General features: G+C 35.5%; 1 protein-coding gene across 2 annotated transcripts in view; it reads left to right on the top strand.

Annotated features, from left to right (window-relative positions):
- Window positions 1-27,114, top strand: part of nrn1la (neuritin 1-like a) — a 34,154-nt gene that overhangs the window by 2,940 nt on the left and 4,100 nt on the right. Inside the window, exons 1-2 of one of the 2 annotated variants that reach the window (XM_051135601.1) lie at window positions 20,749-20,881; window positions 23,731-23,881. In XM_051135601.1, coding sequence (XP_050991558.1) covers window position 20,881; window positions 23,731-23,881 — 152 coding nt within the window. In that variant the 5' untranslated portion in view covers window positions 20,749-20,880. Of the gene's footprint in view, window positions 1-20,748; window positions 20,882-23,730; window positions 23,882-27,114 lie in introns of those variants that run through there. The other variant, XM_051135600.1, reaches the window with a different exon arrangement.

Below are 27,114 nucleotides of genomic sequence, written 5' to 3'. Positions count from 1 at the left end.
ATGAGTTTTATTAAACAGGACAGTAGGTTCTGGAAAAAAAAAGAGGGATGTGATTAGAACTTTTTTATTGCTGTTCCCTACAGAATAGCAGGAGAAGAAACTTTGCATAGAATTTTTTTATACATAAGATATATTACAAATATTTGTGAACCTGTATCTGAGCTGTTTTCTGGCTTATGTTACAAACTTGTGCACTACTGCACCAAAGCTTCTGCTGAGCCAGCCCATTTATCATTAATTTACAATGCTATAAAATATGAGCAAACTGTTCCTATATAACATATCAAACTTATGCAGCTAGTCTAATATGCTAGACCGTCCAGTTGATTAAAAACAATCATTAGTCTATGATACCAGCACACTGTCATTTTAAATATTTGGCAACTCAATCAGGGCCACATTTTTGCAAAATGTGCATTTACATTACCTGATCTTTTATATCATACTTTAGAAATAGTTTAATGTAAAGAATATGAAGCTGAAAAGACACAGTGCGTGATTAGACCACAAACGATTTTATTTTTAGCACGTCTGTCACATTGCCATACTGTGGAAGGACATGTTTTGTTGCTACAAATGAGTTGAGAGTGAACTCAAGGGACTTGTAGAGCAAGTGTGGAAGTGGTTATTTATGTATATACACAAGTGAATTAATGTTGAGGGTAAGATCTAGAGTTAAATGAATAATGAAGAGGAGCATCTTAGTTGAATGTGACTGCAGAGTCAGCTGTATTGACAGTTATTGTGAGTTCACTCCACCACTGCAGATGGACAAGGTCATGGTTTCGATTCTCAGAGAACACAGTCGCTTTGAATAAAAGCTTCTGTTTCCTATTAATGAAGTGACATAAGGTCAAAAATAAGAAAATCCCACATACGGATTATAATGAACATTGACTTTCACATACAATTACCCTTCCTTCTTAAAGATTCCAGTATAAGTAATACTTGCGGACCAAAGCTCTATTCGGTCCCAGTGTGCTATTTACCGAACATAAAATTCAGTCGTTTATGGAAAAGACAAGATTTTTCATGAGTTGAAGTTAAGCAGTTCCTGAACTGTTTTTAAATACCTCACACTGGGTGGTGAGAATTTTTGATTTAGTTTAAATAGAATAATTTATATTTCGGTTGATTTTAGGGGTAGAAGAGAAAATCCGTCTCAATCTTGTTGCGCTCTCGTTCTCTCCCCACATCACTTTCATATTCATACGCTTTTGGTTTGAAAATTTAAAGCGTGCTCTGTAGACAGTTTGCCGCATTGAAAGGAGCAGACACGACTTCTGAGTAAAGATAGTTTTAAGACTCCTTGAAAACTAGGACACTAATGTTTACCGCCAAGGATATCATTCTATGTAATATTCGTATCTGCAACAGTAATTACTCAGTAAATAGGAACTGGTCTGATTTGCGGATAGAAAGAATCTGTTGATGTAGTGTATAAAGTGCCAAGGTCTTTCACTGGCATGCTTTTTACCAAGTGTGTGGCATTTGAGATATCAGGACTTGCTTTTATTTAACGCATATACATAGTGGGGTCCGGAATCTGAGGCCTCACTGAAAATCAAAGAATAAAAATGGAATTTTATGTACACTACCAGTCAAAAGTTTTTGAATAGTAAGATTTTTCATGTTTTTTTTGTCTCTTCTGCTTACCAAGCCTGCATTTATTTGATCTGAAGTACAGCAACACACAGTAAAAAGTTTAAATATTTTTACGATTTAAAATAACTATTTTGTAATTGAATATATTTTAAAATGTAATTTATTCCTGTGATCAAAGCTAGATTACTCTAGTCTTCAATGTCACATGATCCTTCAGAAATCATTGTAATATGCTGATTTCTTGTTCAAGAAATATTTTTTATTACTATTATTATTATTATCAATATTTAAAGCAGTTGAGGTTTTTTTTTAGGATTTTTTGATGAATAGAAAGATCCAAAGATCAGCATTTATATGAAATAAAAAGAAAGAATTTATAGAAATTAATACTTTTATTTAGCAAGGATGCTTTAAATTGATCAAAAGTGATGATGAAGACATTTATAATGTTACAAAAGATTTCTATTTTAAATAAATGAAATAATATAATGAAGATACATTTTCTACTCAGCTGTATTTCAATTTAATAATTGTTTTTTAGCAGCAAATCAGTATTTTAGAATGATTTCTGAAGGATCATGTGATTGGAGTAATGATGCTAAAAAATCAGCTTTGAAATCACAGGAATAAATTACATTTTAAAATATATTCAAATAGAAAACAGTTATTTTAAATAGTAAAAATATTTTATAATTTTACTGTTTTTGCTGTACTTTGGATCAAATAAATGCAGAGGAGACTTATTAAAAAAAAAAGCTTTTGACTGGTATTGTTAGAAAACAGAAAGGTTCAGCATTTTGAAAAATCATCAAACATATTTATAAATATATAGATGTTTATGGTATAATATATCATATTAATAACTGTTGGCCTATATATTGTTATACTTCTAAAAATGCTTATAAGTCATATTAGAAATCCTAATCAACTAATAAATAATTAATTTTACATTCATTTTTACATTTATTTATTCATTAATTTTTATAAAATATCAGAAATTAAATTCAGAATTTGCAACCAGTCCTTACAGTGACTTAAGTCTCACAATAAGTAACATAACAGAGTAACAATTCTTGTGCCATTTAGTGTTTTTGATTCACCAAAAAGAACCAGTTCGTAAGAATCATTTGTTCTCAGACAACACTGATCGCACTGGTCCAGCAGCATTGTTCGATGAGTTACAGTGCCAAAATTGTTTTTTTTCTCTTCATATCATATTAAATTAAAAATCATCTCAGACTTCTGTGCTTTACTATATACAAATCGACCTTGTCTGAGTCAGTGTCTGGTCTTTCGTTATAGACTCCATATATAGCTTAGTCCCCAAATAAGCGCTGTGAAATGAACCAGCAGCTGAGGCATGACATCCCCTCGACTCCCCACCCCTGTGACACCGGGAATGAATATTCATGAGAAAAGTGACTTACTTCTATTGAAGTTACAGGAACTTGTGTCCTCTAGAACTAATGAATCCTGAGTGATTCAGTGGTGTGGGCATTTGTGTGCATGTGGTTAATGTGTGTGTGTGTGCAGGAGAGAGATGGAGGGAAAGACAATGACCCAACTTGCAGGGGTAATTAAAGGCAGCTGAGTTGGACGCAGACGCTGCAGTGCATAGGGAACATTGGAGTTTTAACCGAAAATCCAAGGTCACTGCAGTCCATCTCCCAGGTGGCAAATTTTGTGTGGGTTGCATATCTGCATCAGAGGTAAGAGGCTCGTTGAATCCCTCGGGACATTCTGAGGCTAAATGTACAGCCAAATACGGTCATCACCCTTTTTTTGCAATTTTTAAAACTTAAGTCTTTGGAAGGAAAGTCAACTTGTACTTTTAAATAGTGTATTTGACCGACTTGCTGTTTGGTACATACCAAAATTATTGTGATTATCCTAAGGGAACATCATGTTGTTACAATACAAACACACAGATGAAGTGCACTAGACAAACTGCCAGTTGAGTTGTTGCTGTTTGTTATTATAAAAAGACATCAGCTATCCGAGTGAAAGAACCAGACAGTCCTTTAGGTTTGTCTTTTCTGTTTCAGTGGTGCTGTGGAGGTGGACACAGGGAAAGATTAATATGGCTGTCAGGTTTGTTTGATCACGGTTGACTGACTGTTCCCTCAATGGCTAACCCTTTGAACCAGTTGAGCTTAGACACGTACACTCAGTGTGGTTTTCTGTAATTTCAGCTATTATGTGACAAGCATGGATAGCTTGACAGAGATGATCTGAAGAGAGAGGAACACCATAAAACAGGTATCACAGGACGTGGAAAACAACACGCAGGTTGACAGAGAGGAAGAAGAGGGAGTTTAGTTGTGAACAGAATACAAAAATAAAGGAATACACAATAAGAGAAGAGATGAGGAGAGACAAAGTAAGATGAAAGCAGAGAAAAGACAAGATGAGAGGTAGGGTGAAACTAGGCAAAATAAAAAGAGATGAGACAAGAGATGAAAATAGATGAGACAAGGAGACAAGATGAGATTAGAAAAGAAATGAGAAGAGACAAGATGAGGAGAAATGAGAAATTATGAGACAAGAAGACAAGGCGAGGAGAGAAGAGACAAAATGAGAGAAGTGAAGAGATGAAGACCAGAGAAGAGACTAGATGAGACGAGACGAGACAAGAGTCAAGACAAGAAGAGATCAATAATGATGAGACGAGTGGAAAGAGGAGACAAGATGAGAGATTTCAAGACATAAGGAGACAAGACAAGAAACTAGATGAGTGCATTTTAAAAAATGCTGGGTTAAAAAAACAACAACAACAACCTGTATTATTTGGCAACCCAACGCTGGGTTAATATTTTGACCCGGATGGTTGGGTTAAATGTTTTTACCCAGCATGCTGGGTTGTTTTATATAAGTCAACTGTTTAAAAATTATTATATTGCTGGCTTACAACGGGCTGGAAATTTAAAATCAGACACAGAATTATACACTGTAAAAAACAATTTGTTGAGTCAACTTAAAATAATTTGTAACCTGGCTGCCTTAAAATTTTAAGTTCAGTCAACTTAAAAAAAAGTTTATTCAACTTGAAATGTTAAATTATACTAAGTGACAACTTATATATTTGATTTGAATCAACTTTTTACTTTCAATTTTAAGGCAGCTGGGTTACTTACCCATGTGTTAAGTTTAACACAAATATGTAAGTTGTTACTTAGTACAACTTAACATTTCAAGTTCACTAAACTTATTTTAGTTGACTGAACTTAAAATTTTAAGGCAGCAGGGTAACAAATTATTTTAAGCTGACTCAACAAATTGTGTTTTTTATTTTTTACAGTGTAGAGGCAAGAGCAATAATCAAAAGATGAACATTTATTATTAAGCAAGAACACCACAGACAAAAGATAAACTTAATTTAATTTGGTGAATGCAGCAGTTTACAATATTACATACCATTTAAACTAGTTTAACAATCATTTTAGAAAAAAATATAACATTTAAAAATAGCATTTTAATTTAAGTGTTTTCAACCATTCTCTGTAATCACATTTCACTGAAATAGTGGCAATTCTCGTACCGAAATCTGAGCCGGTGATGTGCTGCTGTTTGCCGGGTAACTGCGAACCTCAGACCACCTCCTCACGTTTCACTCGTAGCTGAAAGATGCCCTTACTGACTCCATAACCTGCCCATAAATAAACAGTGCAGAGTTTTGAGAACATATTTTAATATCAAATTAAATTAAATTCAGTATTATAACGAATAAAATCAGTTTATGTTATGCAAGGCAAATGGTTTTCATCATGCAAAGCGACCGCAGCTGACTGACACAGCTAACTGACATCTCCTCCTTGTATGTTGACTTGCGTAAAATAATATAATTTACAGCACAGTAAAGACTTTATAACTGAAATAAAATGTATACAAATCTTTATTTTGCTGAGAACCGATCTCTCCTGTAGAACACGCAAAAAGCCCGTGCTCTGACTGTAACTCAACAGCTGGGTTGTTTTGTTGGAGACAGGCTCAACCCAGTGGTTGGGTCGAAAAAATAACCTAGCATTAAAAATGATCCAGCAGCTTAGTTACAGAAAAACTACCCAAAAATAACCCAATAAAATTACCCAACAGGCTGAACCTTGCATTTGGGTTGAAAAAAGCCCAGCATTTTTTAGCGCTTAGAAACTAGGAGAAATTAAAAGAGTTGAGATATGATGAGATACTGTAATATCTGAATCAAGAAGACAAGATAAGAGAAAAAAATAATTAAGATGAAATGTGATGAGACAGCACAAAGAGAAATGAGTAATGATGAGTCGAGAGAAGACAAGAGGAGAGAAGAGTTGAGATAAGACTAGGTATAATTAAAAGACATGGAACAAGAGACAAAACGAGATGAAAAGTGATGAAACAAGGAGACAGAATGAAAAGAAATGAGTCAATATGAGGAGAAGTAAGTATGCTTAGACAAGAAGACAAGGCCAGAGGAGAGAAGAGACCAAGTGAAAAGAGACAGTATGAGACAAGTGTAGAGATGAGGTGAGAAGACAGGAGAAGAAATTAAATAAGATGAAATGAGTCAAGAGGAGAAGAACTGAGTAATAATGAGACAAGGAAAGAAATGAGAAGACAAAAAGATAAGGATATGACAGAATTGATTAGATGAGCAAAAGGAGATGAAAAAAGATGAAATAAAGAGATTAGACGAGGAAGAAAAATGTATAATGAAGAGACAAGGAGACAAGGCATGAGAAGAGAACAGAAACGATGAGAGAAGTGACGAGATGACAAGACAAGATGAGAGAAGAGATGAAAGAATGGAAAGAGAATAGAAATTAAAGATGAGATAAAAAGAGATGAGACAAGGAGACAAGAGAAAGAGAAGAGTAATGAATAGACAAGGAGACAAGCCATGAGGACAAAAAAGACCAGATGAGAGAACTAAAGAGATGAGGATATGAGAGAATAGATGAGATGAGCAAAAGGAGATGAGGCAAGGAGATAAGATGATATAAAAAAGGGAAGAGACTAAGGAGACAAGAGGAAGAAAATTAGTAATGAAGAGACAAGGAGAGAAGAGACGAGAGAGGTGAAGAGTTGAGAAGACAAGATGAGAGAAGAGATGAAAGAATACAAGACTAGGTAAAATGAAAGAGATGAGACAAGAAAAGAAATGAAATGAGTCAAGACACAGGAAAATAAGCAATGATGAGGCAAGAAGAGAAGAGACAAGATGAGAGAAGTGAAGAGATGAGAAGAAAAGATGAGAAAAGAGATGAAAGAATACAAGACTATGTAAAATGAAAATAGATGAGACAAGAAATGAAATGAGATGAGACAAGACAAGGAGAAATAAGTAATGATGAGACAAGGAGAGCAGAGACAAGAAATGAAATGAGATGAGACAAGACAAGGAGAAATAAGTAATGATGAGACAAGAAGAGCAGAGACAAGATGAGAGAACTAAAGAGATGAGGATATAAGAGAACAGATGAGCAAAGGGGCATGAGATAAGGAGACACGATGAGATAAAAAGAGATGAGACATGAGTAATGAAGAGACAAGGAGACACAACATGAGGAGAAGAGAGACAAGGAGAGAAGAGACAAGATGAGAGGACAAGACAGGAGAAGAGATTACAGACTAAGTAAAATGAAAAGAGATGAGACGAGACAAGAAATGAACTGAGTTAAGACAAGGTGAAATAAGTAATGATAAGACAAGGAGAGAAGAGACAAGATGAGAAGACGAGAAGAGATGAAAAATACAAGACTAGGTAAAATGAAAAGAGATGTGACAAGATGAGACAAGAAATGAGATGAGTCAAGGTGAAATGAGTAATAATGAGACAAGGAGAGAAGACAAGAGAAGTGATGAAAGAGTACAAGACCAGGTCAAATGAAAAGAGAAGAGACAAGACGGCATAAGAAGACAGGAAGGAATGAGTAATGATGAGATAAGTGGAAAAAAGAGAGGAGACCAGATGAAAAAGAGAACAAATGAGAAGACAAAAAAAAGAAAAACGGAACAGAAGAATTCTGCAGAAGAGAAGAGCGGAAAAGAACGCTGCAGCCTTTGGAGAGAAGATTGCCGCAATTGGAAGTGGCCCAGCCTGTATGCCTGGAAGCATGCACTAACCCTGATAAGTTACAGCTGGGAACTTCAATGTTGCAGTCGATAAAAACTCATTAGAGCAGGACTGGGTCACTGTGTTAGTGTCCAGCGCAATGAACCTCGCATTTACTCTCCATCAGAGAGGATGAGAGGAGCGTCTATTGATCTTAGCAGTAAGCTCATTTATTTGGTGGATGGAAAATGGTTTCAACATGGCCTCAGCGCTCACCTCAGCCAGGGTCCACAGTCTCCAGGCCGTGCACTCGAGGGAAGGAGAAACGCAGAGAAAGGGTAGAGAAGAGGGCATTCGTGCTAACAATGAGTGTACATTTAGAAACACCTCTGCTCCCCTCCTGTGTGAAGTCTGAAGTCATGGGTTTGAGTGCTACTTTTGTTTAGCACGGGCCTCTTGCCAGAATATACAGCCTTACAGCTCCAATTCTGTCATTATTGTAGAACACAATCTACTTCCAGGAAATCTGCTTCTGTTCCTCTGACACTGCTTGGGAGGAAAGAGCTATCCACTGCCTAGAATAGCATCTCCACCTGTTTGAGTTCCCCTGAAAGCCTTCCCCTGATTCCAACCCCAGTTAGTTAGGAAGAAGAGCTGATTTAATTGCCTTAGAGCATTTCTTATTAGCACTAATGTGGTTGCAAGCATGTTAAAACACATTCAAGGTGGCGCAAACATATTCCTTCTACACAAAAATATTTTCAAATGCAGACTTGACAAACCATCTTGGTTGGCCTGTTTGTCTTGGTTTTCAGCAGAGACTGTGACAGTCTCACACACTTGTTCATTAAACGCAGGAGACCTGTTTACACTCATGCATTCGATCTGTATATAAACTATATCGTGCCATGAATCTTTAATAGTGTAGCTAGGTGGATTCCCCTGTCATGGTTCAATTGTAAATAATGTAAAGCTCTGAGCCAGATGCTTTTGTCTAGGTCCTTCAAAAAGTCCTTGACTGAATCCTTTCTCTAGTCCATTTTCTGCAAACACTGTGCAATGAAAATCCCATTTGTGTTACCAGTGAGTCATAAGGCTTACAAAATTGAAATGGTTATTCAAGCATATGTCAGAACTCATCTTTGTTAATATAGCTGTCAAAAATATTAGTTTTTAACAGTGAATGCATATCATTTTTCATGATATACTTTCTGAAATAAACTTCACTTTAGATTAGACATTAGTTGCTGTCACAATAGAGCTAATAAAGCATTAATTTTCCAGTGGCTGTTAAAGAAGATATAATCAAAGCCAAAACAATCTGATTAGCGCATTTTTCATATAAAAGAATCTGATTGATTTTCATATTCAGCACTAAGTGCTGTTATTACATGGCTGTCTGGAATACTTAATTCTGATCAATTCTGGACAATTGTGGCATTCAGCCCTCAGATATTTCCATGCAGTGCTGAACATTAGACAGGTCAAATGAACTTTCATATTGCGTCTCTTTTTATGATGTTTATTAAAAAATAACCTTCACTATTAATTTTGATGTCTTATTGCTGAAGTGTTCATCTTGTTTCTTACCGATTGATTTTTTAAGTGGGCTATACTTATAAGTAATGCTTTAAGATGATACAGATACACTACCTGTCAAGGTTTTGAACAGTAAGATTTCACCAAGCCTGCATTTATTTGATCCAATATACAGCAAAAGCAGTAATATTGTGAAATATTTTTAATATTTAAAATAACTGCTTTCTATTTGAATATAGATTAAAATGTAATTTATTCCTCTGATCAAAGCTACATTTTCAGCATCATTACTCCAGTCTTCAGTGTTACATGATCCTTATGAATATGCTGATGCTGTTCAAGAAACTTTTTTTTATTATTAACAATATTTAAAACAGCTAAGTACATGCTTTAAATTGATCAGAAGTGATAATAAAGACATTTATAATGTTACAAAAGATTTCTCTTTCAGATAAATGTTCTTCTGAACTTTCTATTCATCAAAGAAACCTGAAAAAATTCTACTCAGCTGTTTTCAACATAATAATAATAATAATAAATAGCAGAAAATCAGAATATTAGAATGATTTCTGAAGGATCATGTGACTGGGGTAATGATGCTCAAAATTTAGCTTTGAAATCACAGGAATAAATTACATTTTGAAATGTTTAAATAGAAAACTGTTATTTTAAATAGTAAAAATATTTCAAAATTGTACTGTTTTGCTGTACTTAGGATCAAATAAATGCAGGTTTGGTGAACAGAAGAGACTTCTTTTAAAAAACATTAAAAATCTTAATGTTCAAAAACTTTTGACTGGTAGTGTAAAATCATTTCAACTCAATATTCAAATCAATATTGCATGTCTACAAATGTATTTATTTGGCATCTGGCAGTTTAATAGGCTCTGCATTGGGGTCCTGTCATGTCTGTTTGACGATAATGACCAACTGAACAATATTTTTTATTATTTAACCAGTGAATCACGACGGTTTTGTTAGGTGCGCCATTTACACCAATAATCATTTCAAATGCTCCTGCTTATAATTTTTAAATGTTTATCATCATTTTCTTTGATCATCCTAGAATAAAGCGTTCTGCTGATTAGATTTTGTACTGTCCCTGCAATGATTTTGTTCAATAACATAATTGCTTTTTCTGCCATTGTCCCAATTGTATGCCAATGCCAAGTGGTCACCAAAAGAGCTTCAATTATTTCGTGGCCTACTTCAGAGAGCAGTTCTGCAGATTTCTGTGAAGAATAAAAATGTGCTCTGGCTCTTTCCTGGTAAATAGCATTGAAAAATATGATGACTCACTGGCTTGTATAGTATGGAGCTCTCAGTATTCGGCCTTGCTACCACTTTCACCGGCTGAACAGCCATTCAGAATTTTTAATTTTCTAATTTTAAATCCACTATTTCTATAGTTTCTGAATCTCTGGTCTCTGAGAACACGGGGTGGGAAAGGTTCAAAGGTCAGGTGCATTTAATCAAAACAAGAGTAGGTCAAATTAAAATGAATGAAGATTTATATTAACATATAACAACAGCTCGTTGTACAGTGTCCTTGGTTTCATATGTGCAGTATTGTTTCTATTCATTTTATTTATAAGGATTTAAAATATTCTTAAGTAAACATTTCTAAGCCTTGAATCAAACCAACAAGCTCTGAAGGGAATCACAAGCAACTAAGTGTTTGCTACAAAATGGTACGCTACATTGTACTTATGAGGCAAAAACTCATTTCATGAAGCGTTGCAAATGATATAATCAAACAATAGAAGTAATCAGATTTATACAGTTATGTATGGACTCAAGAACATAGGAAGGCTGACTCAATTATGTCACTGGCTTATTGAGCTCTCTTCAGGATTACTGGCAGTGGTTTAGTATGCCATCCTGGAACATGAATTTAGGTGGACAACTAAAGTCAATATGAGAACAAATAAAATTTAAATGGAGACAGCAAGGGTCTGAGTTTCAGACGGTGCTATATACTGTATATGATACCCAATACTACAACAAAATAGACTAAAGAAAATGAAGATATAAAAAAGAAAGAATATAAAGACATAAAAATGTCATTAACAAGTTTTGTTCAACAAATCCGGTCTAAGCTAAAACTTTTTCTGATTTACTACTAGCTGGGCAAACAGCCCTTGGTTGGCCACCTTTTTGCCCAATTAAGCATGTTTTTTTTATCTATAACTTAAGTTGAAATCGCACTGTCTTATGGCTTGTACAAAAGCATATATCATCAATTACCAACCCCTGAGCTCATGGTAGGTCTGTGTAGAAAGGTTCATAAGTTAACATTAAAAATCAATTTCTCTATGGAGAAAATAAATGGGATCTTACTTCCTGAACCCTACTGTTGCGCTCTATTGTAATGTAATTGGGAACCACTTATCCCTGCTCACGGATCATCCCTAATCCCTGGTCTGTTTATTTATTTATTTATTTATTTTTCCTGTCTATACACCACTGCGAAAATGTGCTCTCATCAGCATCATATAATCTGCGTCTGGAAATCACAATGATTATTTTTGGAGTGCAAATTTTTGCTGTGTATTTGCTTTAGCATTTCAGACTCCTCCTTAATGAAGTAAGTGAGGTTTTCATGTTTAGAGTAAAGAAAGCTGACTTCACAACATGGCCAGATGAAAGAATATTTTAAAAACAAAATTTGCATATGATCAAAAAGGCTCCTGGGAATCTTTCCTCCTTCATATTGGGAGTACAAGGAGAGACGGATATTAAGGCCTAATATGAGAGCTTTAATGCAGTCATAATTTTTCACCGTCTGACTGAAATGTATGTGAGAGCATCGAGCGTTGAGTTAAACATGACTGATGCGTTCAAGGTTGGCATCCTAATTGTGTTTCGCTTCTAGACCGTACCCCACCCCAAAGCCCCCGCAGACTGCGCCTTTTGATTGTTTGAATATTGTCTTGTTTAATCACTACCCTATTTCTTGTTCTACCAAGAAGATTAGATGTTGGAATATTACATACTGGTTTGTTTATTCACAGCTTTTAGAGGATTTCAGAGTGTAGTTATTAGACTCGGGTGAAATAGAGACTGGGGAAATCACACCGACCTGTCAAAGGGTTTTTGATTTAGCATAAAAACTATTATTCTTTGTTCTCTCCTCCTCTGTCACCACATAAAGACAGCTCCCGTTAGCTTCTTACAGACATTACATTTAAAATAGCCGAGAATCAAAGAAAAGTTTCTGTCTTGAAGACACTTCAAGACTTTCATGTGAATACATGATCTGTTCATGTAAATGGGGCTGAAAGAATGATGAACTGCACAGTTTGAGTGCTTTGATGCCAAATATCAGCCATTTTCAAATTTCTAAATTTTTATATTCCTTCTTTAAATTGGCATATAATAAAAAATGACATTTTTTACTTTCATAATGCAACTTCTTGGTCTTTCGGTTAACGATTCATCTAAAACGACCAGACCAACTATTTTTCAACACATTTCCCTCCAATTAACCTGCCATTTAGGTCACATTCACATAGCAGCTGCATACAGTTGTCAATCCTGTAGTGAGTGCTTATTAAAAAGGTTACGTTCACATAGTTTGGTTATTTTGAGTTATTTGGACAATTTGCTCATTCACACCAAGGACGATATCTATATGTGACCCTGGGCCACAGAACATCATAAGTAGCATAGGCATATTTGTAGCAATAGCCAAAATACATTGTATGGCTCAAAATTAACAAATTTTTTTCTTTTATGCCAAAAATCGTTAGGATATTAGGCAAAGATCATGTTCTATGAAGATATTTTGTAAATTTACTACACTGTAAAAAACAATTTGTTGAGTCAACTTAAAATAATTTGTAACCTGGCTGCCTTAAAATTTTAAGTTCAGTCAACTCAAAAAAAGTTTATTCAACTTGAAATGTTAAATTATACTAAGTGACAACTTAGATATTTGAGTTAAATCAACTTAAAATGTTAAGTTGTACTAAGTAACAACTTAGATATTTGTGTTTGCTAAACTTAGCAGATGGGTAAGTAACCCAGCTGCCTTAAAATTGTAAGTTAACTAACCTTATTTTACTTGACTGAACTTAAAATTTTGACTCAACAAATTGTGTTTTTTATTTTTTACACTGTCCCGTAAATATATCAAAACTTAATTTTTGATTGGTAATATGCATTGCTAAGAACTTCATTTGGACAAATTTACAAAATCACACAAGTTTGTGCACCCTCAGATTCCTGATTTTCAAATAGTTGTATCTCAGGCAAATATTGTCATATCCTAACAAATCATACATTAATGGAAAGCTTATTTCAGCTTTCAGATGATGTATAAATCTCAATTAAAAAAAATTGACCTCTGTCCATATTAGCTCTGTATATTGTATGCATGCACTGCATTGATGCTGCTTTAATGCTTGAGCTCTTTAAAATGATGTGGATTCTGATTGGCTGATTAGTGATTCTGAAAGTGATTCCAATCATTTCTCTGTGTCATTACTGTTATAGCTGTGGTGTGAGCGTCCCTGTTCTAATAGAATTAGAAAGATTATTAAAATGTTGGTTGTATCATGCCTGATGTGAATGGCTAATGGGAAAGGAGGATTAACATACTGTATTCAAAGGAATAGCTCACTCAAAAATGACAATTCTGTCATTAATTACTCACCCTCATGTCATTCCAAACCTGTAAGACCTTCATTCATTTTCAGAGCACAAATTTTTCAGATATTTTTGATGAAATCCAAGAGCTTTCTGACCTTGCATAGATGCAACGAATACGTTCAAGGCCCAGAAAGGCAGTAAGGACATCATTAAAATAGTCCAAGTGACATCAATGGTTCAACCGTAATTTTATGAAGCTACAACAATACTTTTTGTGTGCAAAGAAAACAAAAATAATGATTTTATTCAACAATTTCTTCTTTTCTGTGTCAACATAAAAATGTCTAAAGATTTCAGCAGAGAGGCCATTCAGAGAGACTTGCAATTTTTTGCCTAGCCTTACTTATTCAAACCAGAATATACCGACGATGAGCTAAAAGAGATGGAAATTCTACATCAGAACGCAGCTCCTGCGTCAGCATCACCACACGCATGTGTCATAGTACTCTTGTGTTGAATTTGTTGAATAAAATCATTATTTTTGTTTTCTTTGCACTTAAAAAGTATTCTCGTAGCTTCATAACATTACGGTTGAACCACTGATGTCACGTGGACTATTTTATCAATGTCCTTACTACCTTTCTGGGCCTTGAACGTGTCAGTTGCGTCTATGCAGGTTCAAAAAGCTCTTGAATTTCATCGAAAATATCTTAATTTGTGTTCTGAAGATAAACGAAGGTCTTACAGGTTTGGAACATGAGGATGAGTAATTAATAACAGACTTTTGGGTGAAATATTTCTTTAAACTGTTGTGTGAATGGACAATTCAAAGGCAGGGTTGCCAGGTCTGAACAAAATAGCCAAAGACCCTAGCCCACATGTAATCTAAACTCAAAATATGCCACTCCCATATCTAAAACACTTATTTTTTAGTCACTGTTAATCATTGTTAAACACAATTTCAACTTGAAAATCACTAGTAGTAATTAAAAGTAGGACTGAAAAGTAGCTGGAAAACCATGGACTTGGCAACCCTGTGTGAAAGTCATAACGTTAATAACTGTTTTCAATCCCAAACACTGATTGTGTGATTTTGTAAATCAGACCCTGTTTAGCTGCTCTTGTTCATTCTGGTATAAAACCTTACATTTCCTGTGGAATATCTCTAGGAAATGACTAAAATTTACAGAAGTAAAATGAATTTAATGCTTAATAGTCAAATGCAGACCAGAAAATTTTCTCTCCTTTTTCAGATTTTTTTTTTGGCAGATTAATTGAAATGCTGCTGTGCTGGTTTAACAGATTAAAGTTGTATTTGATGTGGAAATTATTTTAATTGGATCTTTACTGCTAAGCTCTTCCAACAAGTCGAAATTTGAATCTAATTTAAACTGCATTTAAGGGGAGAGTCTCGGTGAAGGAGTTCCTCCATCTGTGTAGGTTTATCTGTGACCTTGTTCTGGACAGATAGCAGCTGTCAAATTAATGGCAATGCAAGTGTGATATCTCTTTTCCAGGCCTTTTTGTGAGAGTCTCTCACTTTTATCACATGAAATCACTGAACCCTTGTATCTTCTCCGCTCCGAGAGAGATAATGAAGAGATACAATCGAAAGCAGGTCCTGTCTCATTTGGTCCATTACTTCTCTACCTTACACTTTTTTCGAGTGACACATGACCGCACGTGTGAGCGATTGTGTTATTGTGGCAGTCGCATCGCCTCCTCGATGATCAAAGCCAGCGTTGAGCACATTAGCTTTGGGAAAGCCTGCCTTCATTTCTCTCATCCCTCCCCAACTCTCTCCCATCTCCAAATGAAACCACAATCCCATGGGGGCTGCAAAATTTTGCAAACTCTTCTGGGAATTGCATGTGTTTATATGTGTTACATCTCTGTGAGTATTTGAGGGCATGTGCGTGAGAAAAACATCCGTTAGAGCAAAATAAAAAGATTCCTTTTAAAATGCATCTTTCCACCACTGGCTTTTGAAATATCCGGCTAGCAAGGATAAGTTTTATTTCTTTTAGGTTGTGCTGCTGGTTTGTCTCTTATGCGACGCAAAGTGTAAAATGAATCAAGCTTTGGTGTTGTGGTGGATATAACTCACTGCCAGAGCTACTGAACACAATAAGGAGAAAAGGTCTGTGCTAACAAGCAGAAACCTGTCTCCCACCTTTTTTTGAGCTCAGTTTTGTTCCAATTAGTCCTCCTCACCTGGAGGATGACCTGGGATATGAAAACCACCTCACGGTGTGGGTTACGTCACCGACATAAAAGAAAAATCAAACTTGATTTTTCGTCCTCATTAAAGAAGATTAAGTTTGTACTCGCTTTGCTTCTCAGCTTTGAATTCAAATTCAATAGCAACATGTTCCTGTCCCAATTTACAGTGCATATCTCTGTAGCGCATCCAGCCAGTTTCCTCCCGGTTTCATGAAAGAAATTAACAGCTGGCGAATGCACTTCGTCTCCTCCCCCGCAGCCTCCCTCCATTCAGTGTTCCGGGAGTGAAGGTGTGAATGGAAAACCAGAGAGGTTAACCAATCACTTGGAAAGGGGACTTTGCTGGCATGAGCTAATTATCAGAATTTGTTTGTGCTATTGCAGGCGGCTTCACTGGAAGCCCTGCTTCAGAGTTAGCTCAGGGAATAGAGGCTCTCCTCGCCTTTCGCACGCTATGCTGTCACCGCTAGGCTTATTAGCCTGTCGCCCCTAACGATGCTACGCAAGAGAGGGCCACAGTTACCATAGAAAAAGTTGCCATAGTGCAGCAATAAAACTTTGCAGCAATCCCCCCACTGCCTCTAATTTTGAACAGTTTAAACAGTTCAACAGTTCTTTTATTCTGCAGAGTTGTGTATTCAGCATGTGCCTAATGCGTCCCACTGAAACTCTGTTAGATGACAGTGAATTAAATTTGCACCAAACAGGAAGATTTATATTTAGCTTTATCTCAGGTGTTTCTATGAAATTTGCACTCAACAGGAAGAACTGGTTAATTATTATGGTTGCAAAGCAACCACTATGCATTTCTAAATGATTAACACATGAAATATCCCGGGTAACAAATTTAGGTTATAAAAATGGTGTGGAAACGTTTTGAAATGTTTCTAAAATGCTGAAATGTCCATTTTTTGTTGTGATTGTAATGTAATTTAAAGGTTACAAAAACATTTCTTAGAACTATCCTCGTTTACACCGGCGAAACGATCTCCGTTGTCCTGCAGAGTTTACCTCCAACTTTCCTCAACAAACCTGACTGGAAGTTTCAAGAATACCTAGTAAGGCCTTGATTAGCTGGTTCAGGTGTGTTTGATTAGGGTTGGAGCTAAACTCTGCAGGGACACCGGCCCTCCAGGACCGGGTCTGGTGACCCCTGCCTTACACTATTAAAAATAAAGATTCTTAAACATCATTGGAACCTTACCATTGTTCTGAAAAATTCTTTAGATTCTTTACAATAAGAAAGAATTTTTTTGTTTTAAGAACTGTTCAGTCAAAGTAGTGCTGGGTGATTTACTGGCGATATGTATATATGGGGCATATTGCTAAAAGCAACATACAATCTACACAGCGTCTTTAACTGAGAGGAGATCCCTTTTAACTATACACTTTTGACTAACTGTTGGAAAACTCTTGAAACTAATAATAACGCACATCTAATTCTTTAACTAGGCAAATAAACCAACTGTAAACGGCTGTTAACAGAAGCCAGAGACGCTGAAAACCTAAAAGACAGAAAATTCTAAATATAGGCTACTGAATTGGGAATGGGGGTTTATATGAATGTATCTCTGAGGGGAACTTATTGTCTTCAGAAAAGTTTAGATTTTCTTTTCCTCTAACCTTCATATAATGCATATTAATGTAGTATTTAAAATCGTGTACAACAGTAAAAAAGGAAACACTGTATCACTGCTGTACCATAAGCGCCATCTGCTGGCAGAGAATGAATTGCAAATTCTCTCTTTGTTTTGTTCAAATATGCAGCATAATATCACAAAGCTATGGTCAAATCATTCTGTTTTTACTTAAAAAATGTGAAATTATACAATCTAACTTACATCAAAAACTGCTCATGCTATATGTAGCAGGTTGTACTGCCATTTCTTATACTTTTTAAGTGTATATTAATATTTTGAATAACTTAACTGCTTCAGACAATACAGTTATAGTTATATCCCCACAAATAAAGGTATTACCCCTAAATATTTAACCTCCCTTACACTGTATATAATGAAGTGTCTGTCTAGAGCTGTACTGCTAGTGCTTTTGATTGAGCTGTGCTCCCAGTAGGCACTGAGGGAAAGTCTAAATGAGTTCTGCCCAATGCAGTCTCTTACATCACACAAAGTATCAGTGTTCCTTGTCTTCCAGAGCTTTGTCCTGATCCCTCTAATATTAGACTCGGCCTGGGTTCAGCGAGTGTCTTAATTTAATTTTATCAGGGAAAAGACATAATATTGTATATATTTGCTCCCACAAAATACTAAAAAATATAATAATAAGATTCTTAATAAGATAAATTCTTAGGTACAGAAGTATCATTCCCATATGGGAAATATCTGTACCTAAAATATAATCATTAACAGTCTAAGCTTTTCAAAGCATGTTTTGATGTTTATGTATCAAGTTTTCCACGTGGATTTGATCATCCGGAAATTTCACATACACCCTCTTTGCTTCCTTCTTCCTTCTTGAACGGTTTAACTATAAGCCTAAAGAGCAGAAACTGGCAAAAAAAAAATACTTTGGCAACCTGCCTGCATGTCTGCTTACACCACTGATCCTTATTTACATGCAGTACTGTGTTTGTGAATGCAAATCTTCAGAAACCAACAAATAAAAATGGTTTTCATTTATTTTGATGTGCTCCCAGTGGGATGTCTGCGAGAGGCACATGTAGCAAACCTCAGCAGCAAATGTGCTTGCTCAGCACTGGTCTGGCTAAAGCTTGCATATTCAACCTCATGAATAGAAGATGGGCACATATGTGGCTTAAACCTCCATCATCACCTGCCCATCTTATGCTCTAGAGGTCATCTGAATTCACCATCTTTAATCTGTAATAAATTTACGGTTTGACGTCAATAAGTCAATAGATAGATAGATAGATAGATGGTTGTTCTGTTTTTCTAACTCATGTCTGAGTCACTCTAGGGACAGGAAATTATGCAACTGTTTTCCTCTAAGCGCTCCTAATGCTTCACATTATTTATTATGACGTTTTTGTTTCAAGGTTTCATAACATGCTCCTTAAAAGGATGACGTTATAGTGCTTGATTATGTATTGTGTAATGGTCTACCTGTATTGTAATCTATGATGATTTTTACAAGTAGAGTGAACTATTCACATTGCATGAAATGTATTGCACCTTTAAAGGAGAAGTTCACTTCCAGAACAAAAATTTACAGATAATTTACTCACCCCCTTGTCATCCAAGATGTTTGTGTCTTTCTTTCTTCAGTCAATAAGAAATTATGTTTCTTGAGGAAAAAATTCAGGAATTATCTCCATATAATGGACTTCAATGGTGCTCCCAAATTTGAACTTCCAAAATGCAGTTTAAATGCAGCTTCAAATGGCTCTAAATGATCCCAGACGAGGAAGAAGGGTCTTATCTAGCAAAACGATCTGTCATTTTCTAAACAAATTGACAATTTCTATACTTTTCAACAAATGCTCATCTTGTCTAAGTCTGCCTGAACTCTGTTTTTCCCGGTTCAATACGGTCAAGACAGTTAGGGTATGTCGGAAAACTCCCATCTCGTTTCCTTTCCCAACTTCAAAATCATCCTACATCACTGCAGAAGTACCAACCTAGTGTTTACAAAGTGAACATGCAAAGATCAAGTGCTCTTTACAAAAAAATGTGGGATGATTTTGACATTCAAGAAGAAAACAAAATGGGAGTTTTTCGACATACCCGGATTGACCCGGATTACACAGACTACGCATGTGCATCACAGAGATGAGACAAGACGAGCATTTGAGGTTAAAAAGTTAATAAATTGTCAATTTGTTTCGAAAATGACCGATCGTTTCACTAGGTAAGAATCTTTACCCTTGGCAGGGATCATTTAGAGCCCTCTGAAGCTGCATTTAAACTGCATTTTGGAAGTTCAAACTTGGGGCACCACTGAAGTCCACAGCAACGCCCCAGAAAGGTAATAAGGACATTGTTAAAATAGTCCATGTGACATCAGCGGTTCTACCTTAATTTGAACGTGCATCGAAGACTGGCACAGAAGAAAATAAATTGTTGAGTAAAGTCGTTATTTTGTTTTCTTTGCGCACAAAAAGTATTCTTGTAGCTTCATAAAATTAAGGTTGAACCTCTGATGTCACATGGACTATTTTAATGATGTCCTTACTACCTTTTTAGGCCTTGAACATGGTAGTGTCTATGCAGGGTCACGGATTTCATCAAAAATACCTTAATTTCTGTTCTGAAGATGAACGAAGGTCTTACAGGTTTGGAACGACATGGGTAATTAATGACAGAATTTCATTTTTGGGTGAACTATCCCCTTAAGTACCAATGTTATTCATATTCTCTCTTGGATAACATAGTACATTAAATTAATTTTGCAGCTTTAAAGAATATTATTAATTTATTCTGGAGTGTAATTTTTATATTAATTTAATTTATATAAATAAATATATATATATATATATATATATATATATATATATTATACAGTATTCCCTTCCCCCTTTTTTTCTTTTTTATTCCTTTTTTCATCTTTCCCTTTTTCTCTTTTCTTTCTCATTCACTCTCTGCAGTCCCCTCTCATGCAAGTGCCCTGTTTTATATAATTTATTTATTTAAGAACCCCATGGACTCCCCGTGGATCTCTGGCACCACAGATTAAAAATTAATGTTGTGGTTCAAATAAGCCCTGTGTCTGCCGCCTGGGTCATAACGGCTCGCTGAGCTGAATGGGCCAGGCCAGATCACGCTGTGTGTGGGTGGACAGCACTCAGATATATCAGAGCTTGGATTACACAACATCAGTAATAACATTACTAATGCAGGCAGTGGTACAGACTACTCTTCAACCCGCTTGTGCGCCGGCCAGAGATACAAATTCAGAGATATGTAATTGGACACAGTAAGTTCTTGTCTCCGTTTTGATCCGATGAGACTTTTTGGACATAGCCGCTTCTTAGATGATTTCTTTTTCCTCCCAGGCTGCTCAGTTTTGTTGTTTGTATGTGGTGTGGTCTGTACTGCATGTAAATATTTCTGGGCTGGTTCATCTATTTCAATTTTATTTTAGTTTTCTTTTAGCAGTTGGGAAATGAGTCACCCTCTAATTAGCATGAACCTATAAAAACCATTAAAACACCATAAAAAAATATAAACAATGAAAAAAGAGACATACTGGAAACATGCTTAAGAAATATTGTACTCATTTAATTTTGACAGAAAAATCGTACAATTTATATTATTTTGCTGTTCTTGTTTCTTCGTTTTAAAAAAAATGTATATATTGTTGCAGTGTTCATCTTTTTGCTAGACTGATTTTTATAACAGACTGTTTTTTGTAAGCTTTCAGATAATATGCTGTGATAGAAATATTAAATAATTTAAACTCAATTCAGTACATGTTCATATATTTATTTGGTGAGTAACCATGTAAGGGAGATAAACCTTTTTTTCAAATATTGCAATAGTGGCCAGCTTACTTTACATTATCCCTTATAATTTTAGTATTGATAGTGGTATTGAGTCTCGTATTGAGTGACGGTTGTATAAATTTCCCCTTGGCATCATCAAAGCACTTCAGTCTTTCTGATTTCTTCAGTCATTTCCACTTACGTGCAACGCCTCAGTGATTGTGAAAGAGTTCTTTGTCTTCTCCTCCTCTAATGTACGACTTGGTTTTCTCTCCTCCTCCAGATCTTCATTAAATGTTGATGGGGATGAGTGAAACCAATAATCCTCAGACCTCACTGCAAAAACATAGCTGAAAATCAATAGGTTTGCAGCAGTGTGGGAATAAAGCTAGCGGGGGGGGACGGGGATTGGGGGGAAGAGAGGGAGAAAACTCTATCCTATCAAATATTAATCATTCATTTCCTCAAGGGAATTAGGAGAGTGCTGGTGATTTGCTGTCTGACCCAATTAAGATCCTCCTGCATATCTCACTTAGGTTCAGCGCTACTGCCATCTGTGGTTTTATTGTCAATAGGTATAGGTTAAAGAGATTGAGAGACAACAAGGAGCAATGGAGGTTGGGAGGATACGGCACATTCACGGACCCATCTAACAAAGATATGCTCTGAAAACACTTTGCTAATGTTCCCATCAAGTTATAAAAGATTTTTTTCTAAATGTTCACTGAATGTTCAAAACATCCATTTTTAAAAATGTTTTTCTTATCCCAATTTTAAGGGACGTTTCCATTCTATCATTTTTCAAAAATTATTGGAACATACCTAATGATGAACAGAAGGTATAACATTTAAAAAATGTCTAACTAAAAGCTTTCAAAAATAAAACGTTCCATGAATGATATATACCTCATGAAGTCATCATTCCATGAATGGTGTAAACGTTCCATGAATGATGTATGTTTTTGTGCTAATGTTTTAAGAACATTATTAAAGGCCAAATAACTTTTTGAACAGATGTTCTATTAACATTAGGCTACTGGAAGAATATTTTTTCATATGTTTGAAATAACCTAAAATAATCCTGACTGGACGTAACCGTTGCAAATTATTTGAACTTCGGGTCAGTACGTCGAAAATACCACAAAGCACTGTCGGGGATTTCCCCCCAGCATCAGCATCACTGATTATAATGGGTTCTATCCACCTTATTTTTGCCGTAAGTCTGGTTTCCGGTCTCATCACTTCCAGCTATTTATAGCGGTCGTACTGCTGCTTGATATTGCAAATTGGTGTCTATTACCATATTACTTTAACGTATTATCTTATTTATGAACACGCTGGTTTGTAGTGCCGACAGTTTTACCGTTTACTGCACGTTATTCTTCTCATTTCCCTATAGCGGCTAAACAACCGGATGTCACGCCCATAGGCTCACTTTGGCGTTAAAGAATAAGGTGAATTTTGTCGCGTAGCGTCCGGTGTAGACCACACGGTGTAAGCCAAACATTCCCTGTCAAACTTTGGTAACTTAAAAAAGTGTAGATAAGCTAATACATGAACGCTCAAAGCATTTCTGTTGAATTTTTCTCCCACATCCTCAAGGTTAGAGATGTATTACCTCTGTGTTCTGTTCTAACAATGAAGCATAGAACTATACTCTATATGATCAATTTATAAATAACCAAGAACCCCACAAATCCAGCAGTGGTGGCACTGAAGGCTTTGTGTGCTGCTGTGAGTCTCTTTCTTCGGTTCTGTAAAGGATGTAGTGAAAGCCATTCAATGACACCCTGCTGGTTTGTTCATGACCTTGCCTATGGTTTGGGGAATGAGTGTATTTTATTTATTAATAAAAATTTAATTTGTATTTGAGCTTTTTTAAAAAATGACCCATAACGTTTGAAAGCTTGGTACAATGAAATGGGAAAAATACTTTTTTTAAAAAGACTTTTTTTTTACCCAAAAATGAAATATCTGTCATCATTAACTCACCCTCAGGTTGAGCACAAAAGAAGATATTCTGAAGAATATTAGTAACCAGATAGTTGACGGTACCCTTTGACTTCAATGGTACTTACTATAGGAGTGAACGGGTACTGTCAACTATTTGGCTACCAAAATCTTTTAGAATATCTTCTTTTGTGTTCAGTAGAAGAAAGAAATTCTTACAGGTTTGGAACAATGTAAGGGTGAGTAAATAATGACAGAATTTAATTTTTTGGGTGAACTATCCCTTTAATCTTACACCTCAAGTTACATCTTGAAGGTTATTGCTAACATTTCAAAATTTATTTTTAAGTTTACATGAATTTTGTCAATTGTGTGTCTCTATTTGTTCTAGTGCTTGTCCCCAGCCCATGTTCTGCTGCAGCCACAAAAAAGTGCAGCTCCATCTATAAAGGGTTTGCCCAGTGTCTGCTTGCCCTTGGAGACAGTCTGTCTGTCAGCTCCCAAAAAGACGAGGATACGCAGGAGATCGACTCTATTTGCAAGTAAGGAAAAAACAGGCCACAAGCACAAGCATGACTGTATATACTGTACATATATATAACTGTACAAAATTATATACATTTAAATAAATCAGTACTTTTATTCAGCAAGGATGCATTCAACTGATCCAAAGTGACAGTAAATACTTCTACAATGTTACCAAATAATGGATGGTGAAAATTCAGCTTTGCCATTACTGGAATGCTTTTTAAATGTTAAATTTGCATTTAAAAATATTCAAATAGAGAACAATTGTTTTAAATTGTAATAGTGTTTCACAATTTACTGTTTTCCTGTTTTCTTAATCAAATACATTCAGCCAAAAGATGCTTATTTAGGAGATTCACCCAAAAATGAAAATTCTGTCATTAATTACTCACCCTCATGTCGTTCTAAACCCATAGGACCTTGTTCATCTTCGGAACACAAATTAAGATATTTTTAATGAAGTCCGAAAGCTTTCTGATCCTGCATAGACAGCAATGCAACTACCATGTTTAAGGTCCAAAAAGGCAGTAAGGACATCGTTAAAATAGTCCATGTGACCTCAGTGGTTCAACCATAACTTTATGAATCTACGAGAGTACTTTTTGTGCACAAAGAAAACAGAAAGCTATCAAAAATATCTTAATTTGTGTTCCGAAGATGAATGAAAGTCTTACGGGTTTGGAACAACATGAGGGTGAGTAATTAATGAAAGAATTTTTATTTTTGGGTGAACTAACCCTTACCAACCCCAGATCTTTGGAAGGTAGTATATATTTCCACATGAATACACTAATGAGAAGAACAGATTCAGATTTATTTTTGTGCTTGGGTTTTGTTTTACAAGTCCATTTCCATGTCTCCATCATATGTCTTAATATACTGCATAAAATATTAGCCTCATATTTAAAAAAAACAAAACAAAACGTAAATCATTATTTTCTTTTATTCAGATATTACAATAGTGAAAAAGGAGTGAACGTTCAGTCATTTTTAGTGGTAAAACAGCATATGATTTAACAATGGATTTGATGAATTGTGATGTTTTGTGGTTCAGTTGACAACACAGGACATTCTGTCCTATTTGACAAAATTGCAGAAATCGTCATGAATTATAACTAATGCTCAATGGCGAATTTAAAATTTTATTTCCTTCCTAGGTTTCATCCTCTTCATTTTCTTTCCATTGCATTAATAGTGACATTAAAGGGATAGTTCACTCAAAAAGGAAAATTATTCTGTCATTGATTACTCACTCTCATGTCGTTCCAAACCCATAAGGCCTTCGTTCATCTTCTGATTCTTCTAATTAAGATATTTTTGATGAATTCCGAGTGTTTTCTGTCCATGTGACATTAGTGGTTCAAAAGCTACAAGAATACATTTTGTGCGCAAAGAAAGCAGAAATATGGGTTTAGACCAACGTGAGAGTGAGTAATTGAATTTTTGGGTGAATATCCCTTTAAAATGTTAACACTAATTAAAGTTAAAGCTTTACCAAAGCATATTTCTCAAAGTCTGGCATACTTTTTTATACTAATACTTGTCCAAGCTAAACATCAGCATATTCCTATTTTTTTATACATTGCAGAGGTCAAAAGGTCCTGCATAACAGGAATGACCTACCAATGCATTGTATAGCCACAATTAAATGCCTCGCTCACACCACAGGATTATTTGCTGTATGGCATTCATTGTGTTGTCAGAGGGAGTATGTGATATGGAGTATCACAGTTCATTGATATGACACCTCATTCATTCTCTATCTCCCTACATTGCCTTTCATCTCATTTTCTGTTGCTCCCTTCTCCTCTTTTCTCCATTTCTTCCTCATCTTTCCGTTCCTCCCAAGTGTTGGATATTCTAATTAAAGACTACTCTCTATTTCCCTGTCTGTCTTTTCCTGTCTGCCCCTTCATAGATCACGGATCTATGATATGACTTTATATTATGTCACACACTGTATCTGCAGGAACTCTTTAAGTATTCATTGTGTAGCAGCATGATGTTGTTAAAGAACAGCCTCCTGTATATCCTCCAGTCAGACTCAGTCCGTTACACATCGCCCGTTTACGCCACTTACTGAATGAATCATGATCCACGCAACAGCCTTATATAGTCCTGCGTTTAGCATTCAAGGCATACGCATGCAGGCAATGAAGACGGTGCTTACTTTAACACAGCTATTTAAGCGTTATTCCTCCAGGTGCCAATTAAAACTACCACTGAGCTCACTGTTCGCGTGCACACATGCATAAACACAGGTATGCACAGTCTCGCGCTGCACACTTATACGTTCACATGAGGGTTCTCAGGAAATGTATCTGATCATCTGTCAGGGGATCTTTTGGAACAGCAACATTCTCCCAGCAGATTGCAAAGTGTCAGGCTTAGGCCAAGACTCAGAGATCTGAGAGGAATGTTTAAGAAAAGAATTGGTGTTGAAGGACATTTGTGGTGTTGAAGGACAGACTTCCACTATGAACTGCACACAATACATCACTGCTTAATAGGTAACAGTCTTGCTGTGCTTCGGTCTATTTAGGAACTGGGGTTTTAACTTAAAAGCGTGTTTCTTCAGTAAGAACTTTTATGTCCCTGGGGTTGAGTTTTATCAAAACTAACAGATTTTTTTTTTTTCTTTTTGTTATATGAAGGTCAAAATAATCTTGGGAACTTTTACTTTTTGCCTTCATCATTTGTTTCTGCTACTTTTTGAATACCTTTTTTGCATGTAGATTGTTTTGCTCAGTATTTAAGTCTTAGAATATGAAAAGCCATCATAAAATATTACTAGTAATTACAAAGAAATACAGACACTATGATAATTTAACAGAGTAAAATAATTATAATCCATTTTAATATTTATTTAGGTGATAATGATTTACTGTCCATCAGTGTTCTCCATTGTGTTTTTTCCAACATGATCAATAATTTTGCCATGAAGCTATCAAAAATTTGTGTACTTGGTTACCAAGGAAACAACAGTGTCAGGGAAGAGCAAGATGAAATATGAGATGAGATGAAGAAATCTAACAGATTATTTTTACTTATCTTATAGAACAGGCTGCAATTTTGTCTTATTGCGAAAAAAAGTGTGAAAATATATTTTGTTGTTGTTGTTGTTGTTGTTTGTTTTTTTATATAAAATGCTATAAAATCTTTAAAAACTTTTTTTTTTTCAAGAAACATTTAAAAAAATATCTTTCGGGTTCATCTACACATTGAAATGAGCATACATCAAGATTAT

The sequence above is a fragment of the Labeo rohita genome, chromosome 18 (genome assembly GCF_022985175.1).
Source record: "Labeo rohita strain BAU-BD-2019 chromosome 18, IGBB_LRoh.1.0, whole genome shotgun sequence".
NCBI lineage: Eukaryota > Metazoa > Chordata > Actinopteri > Cypriniformes > Cyprinidae > Labeo > Labeo rohita.
Note: the sequence above shows the minus strand (reverse complement) of the source record. Positions and strands in the feature narration are given on the sequence as shown.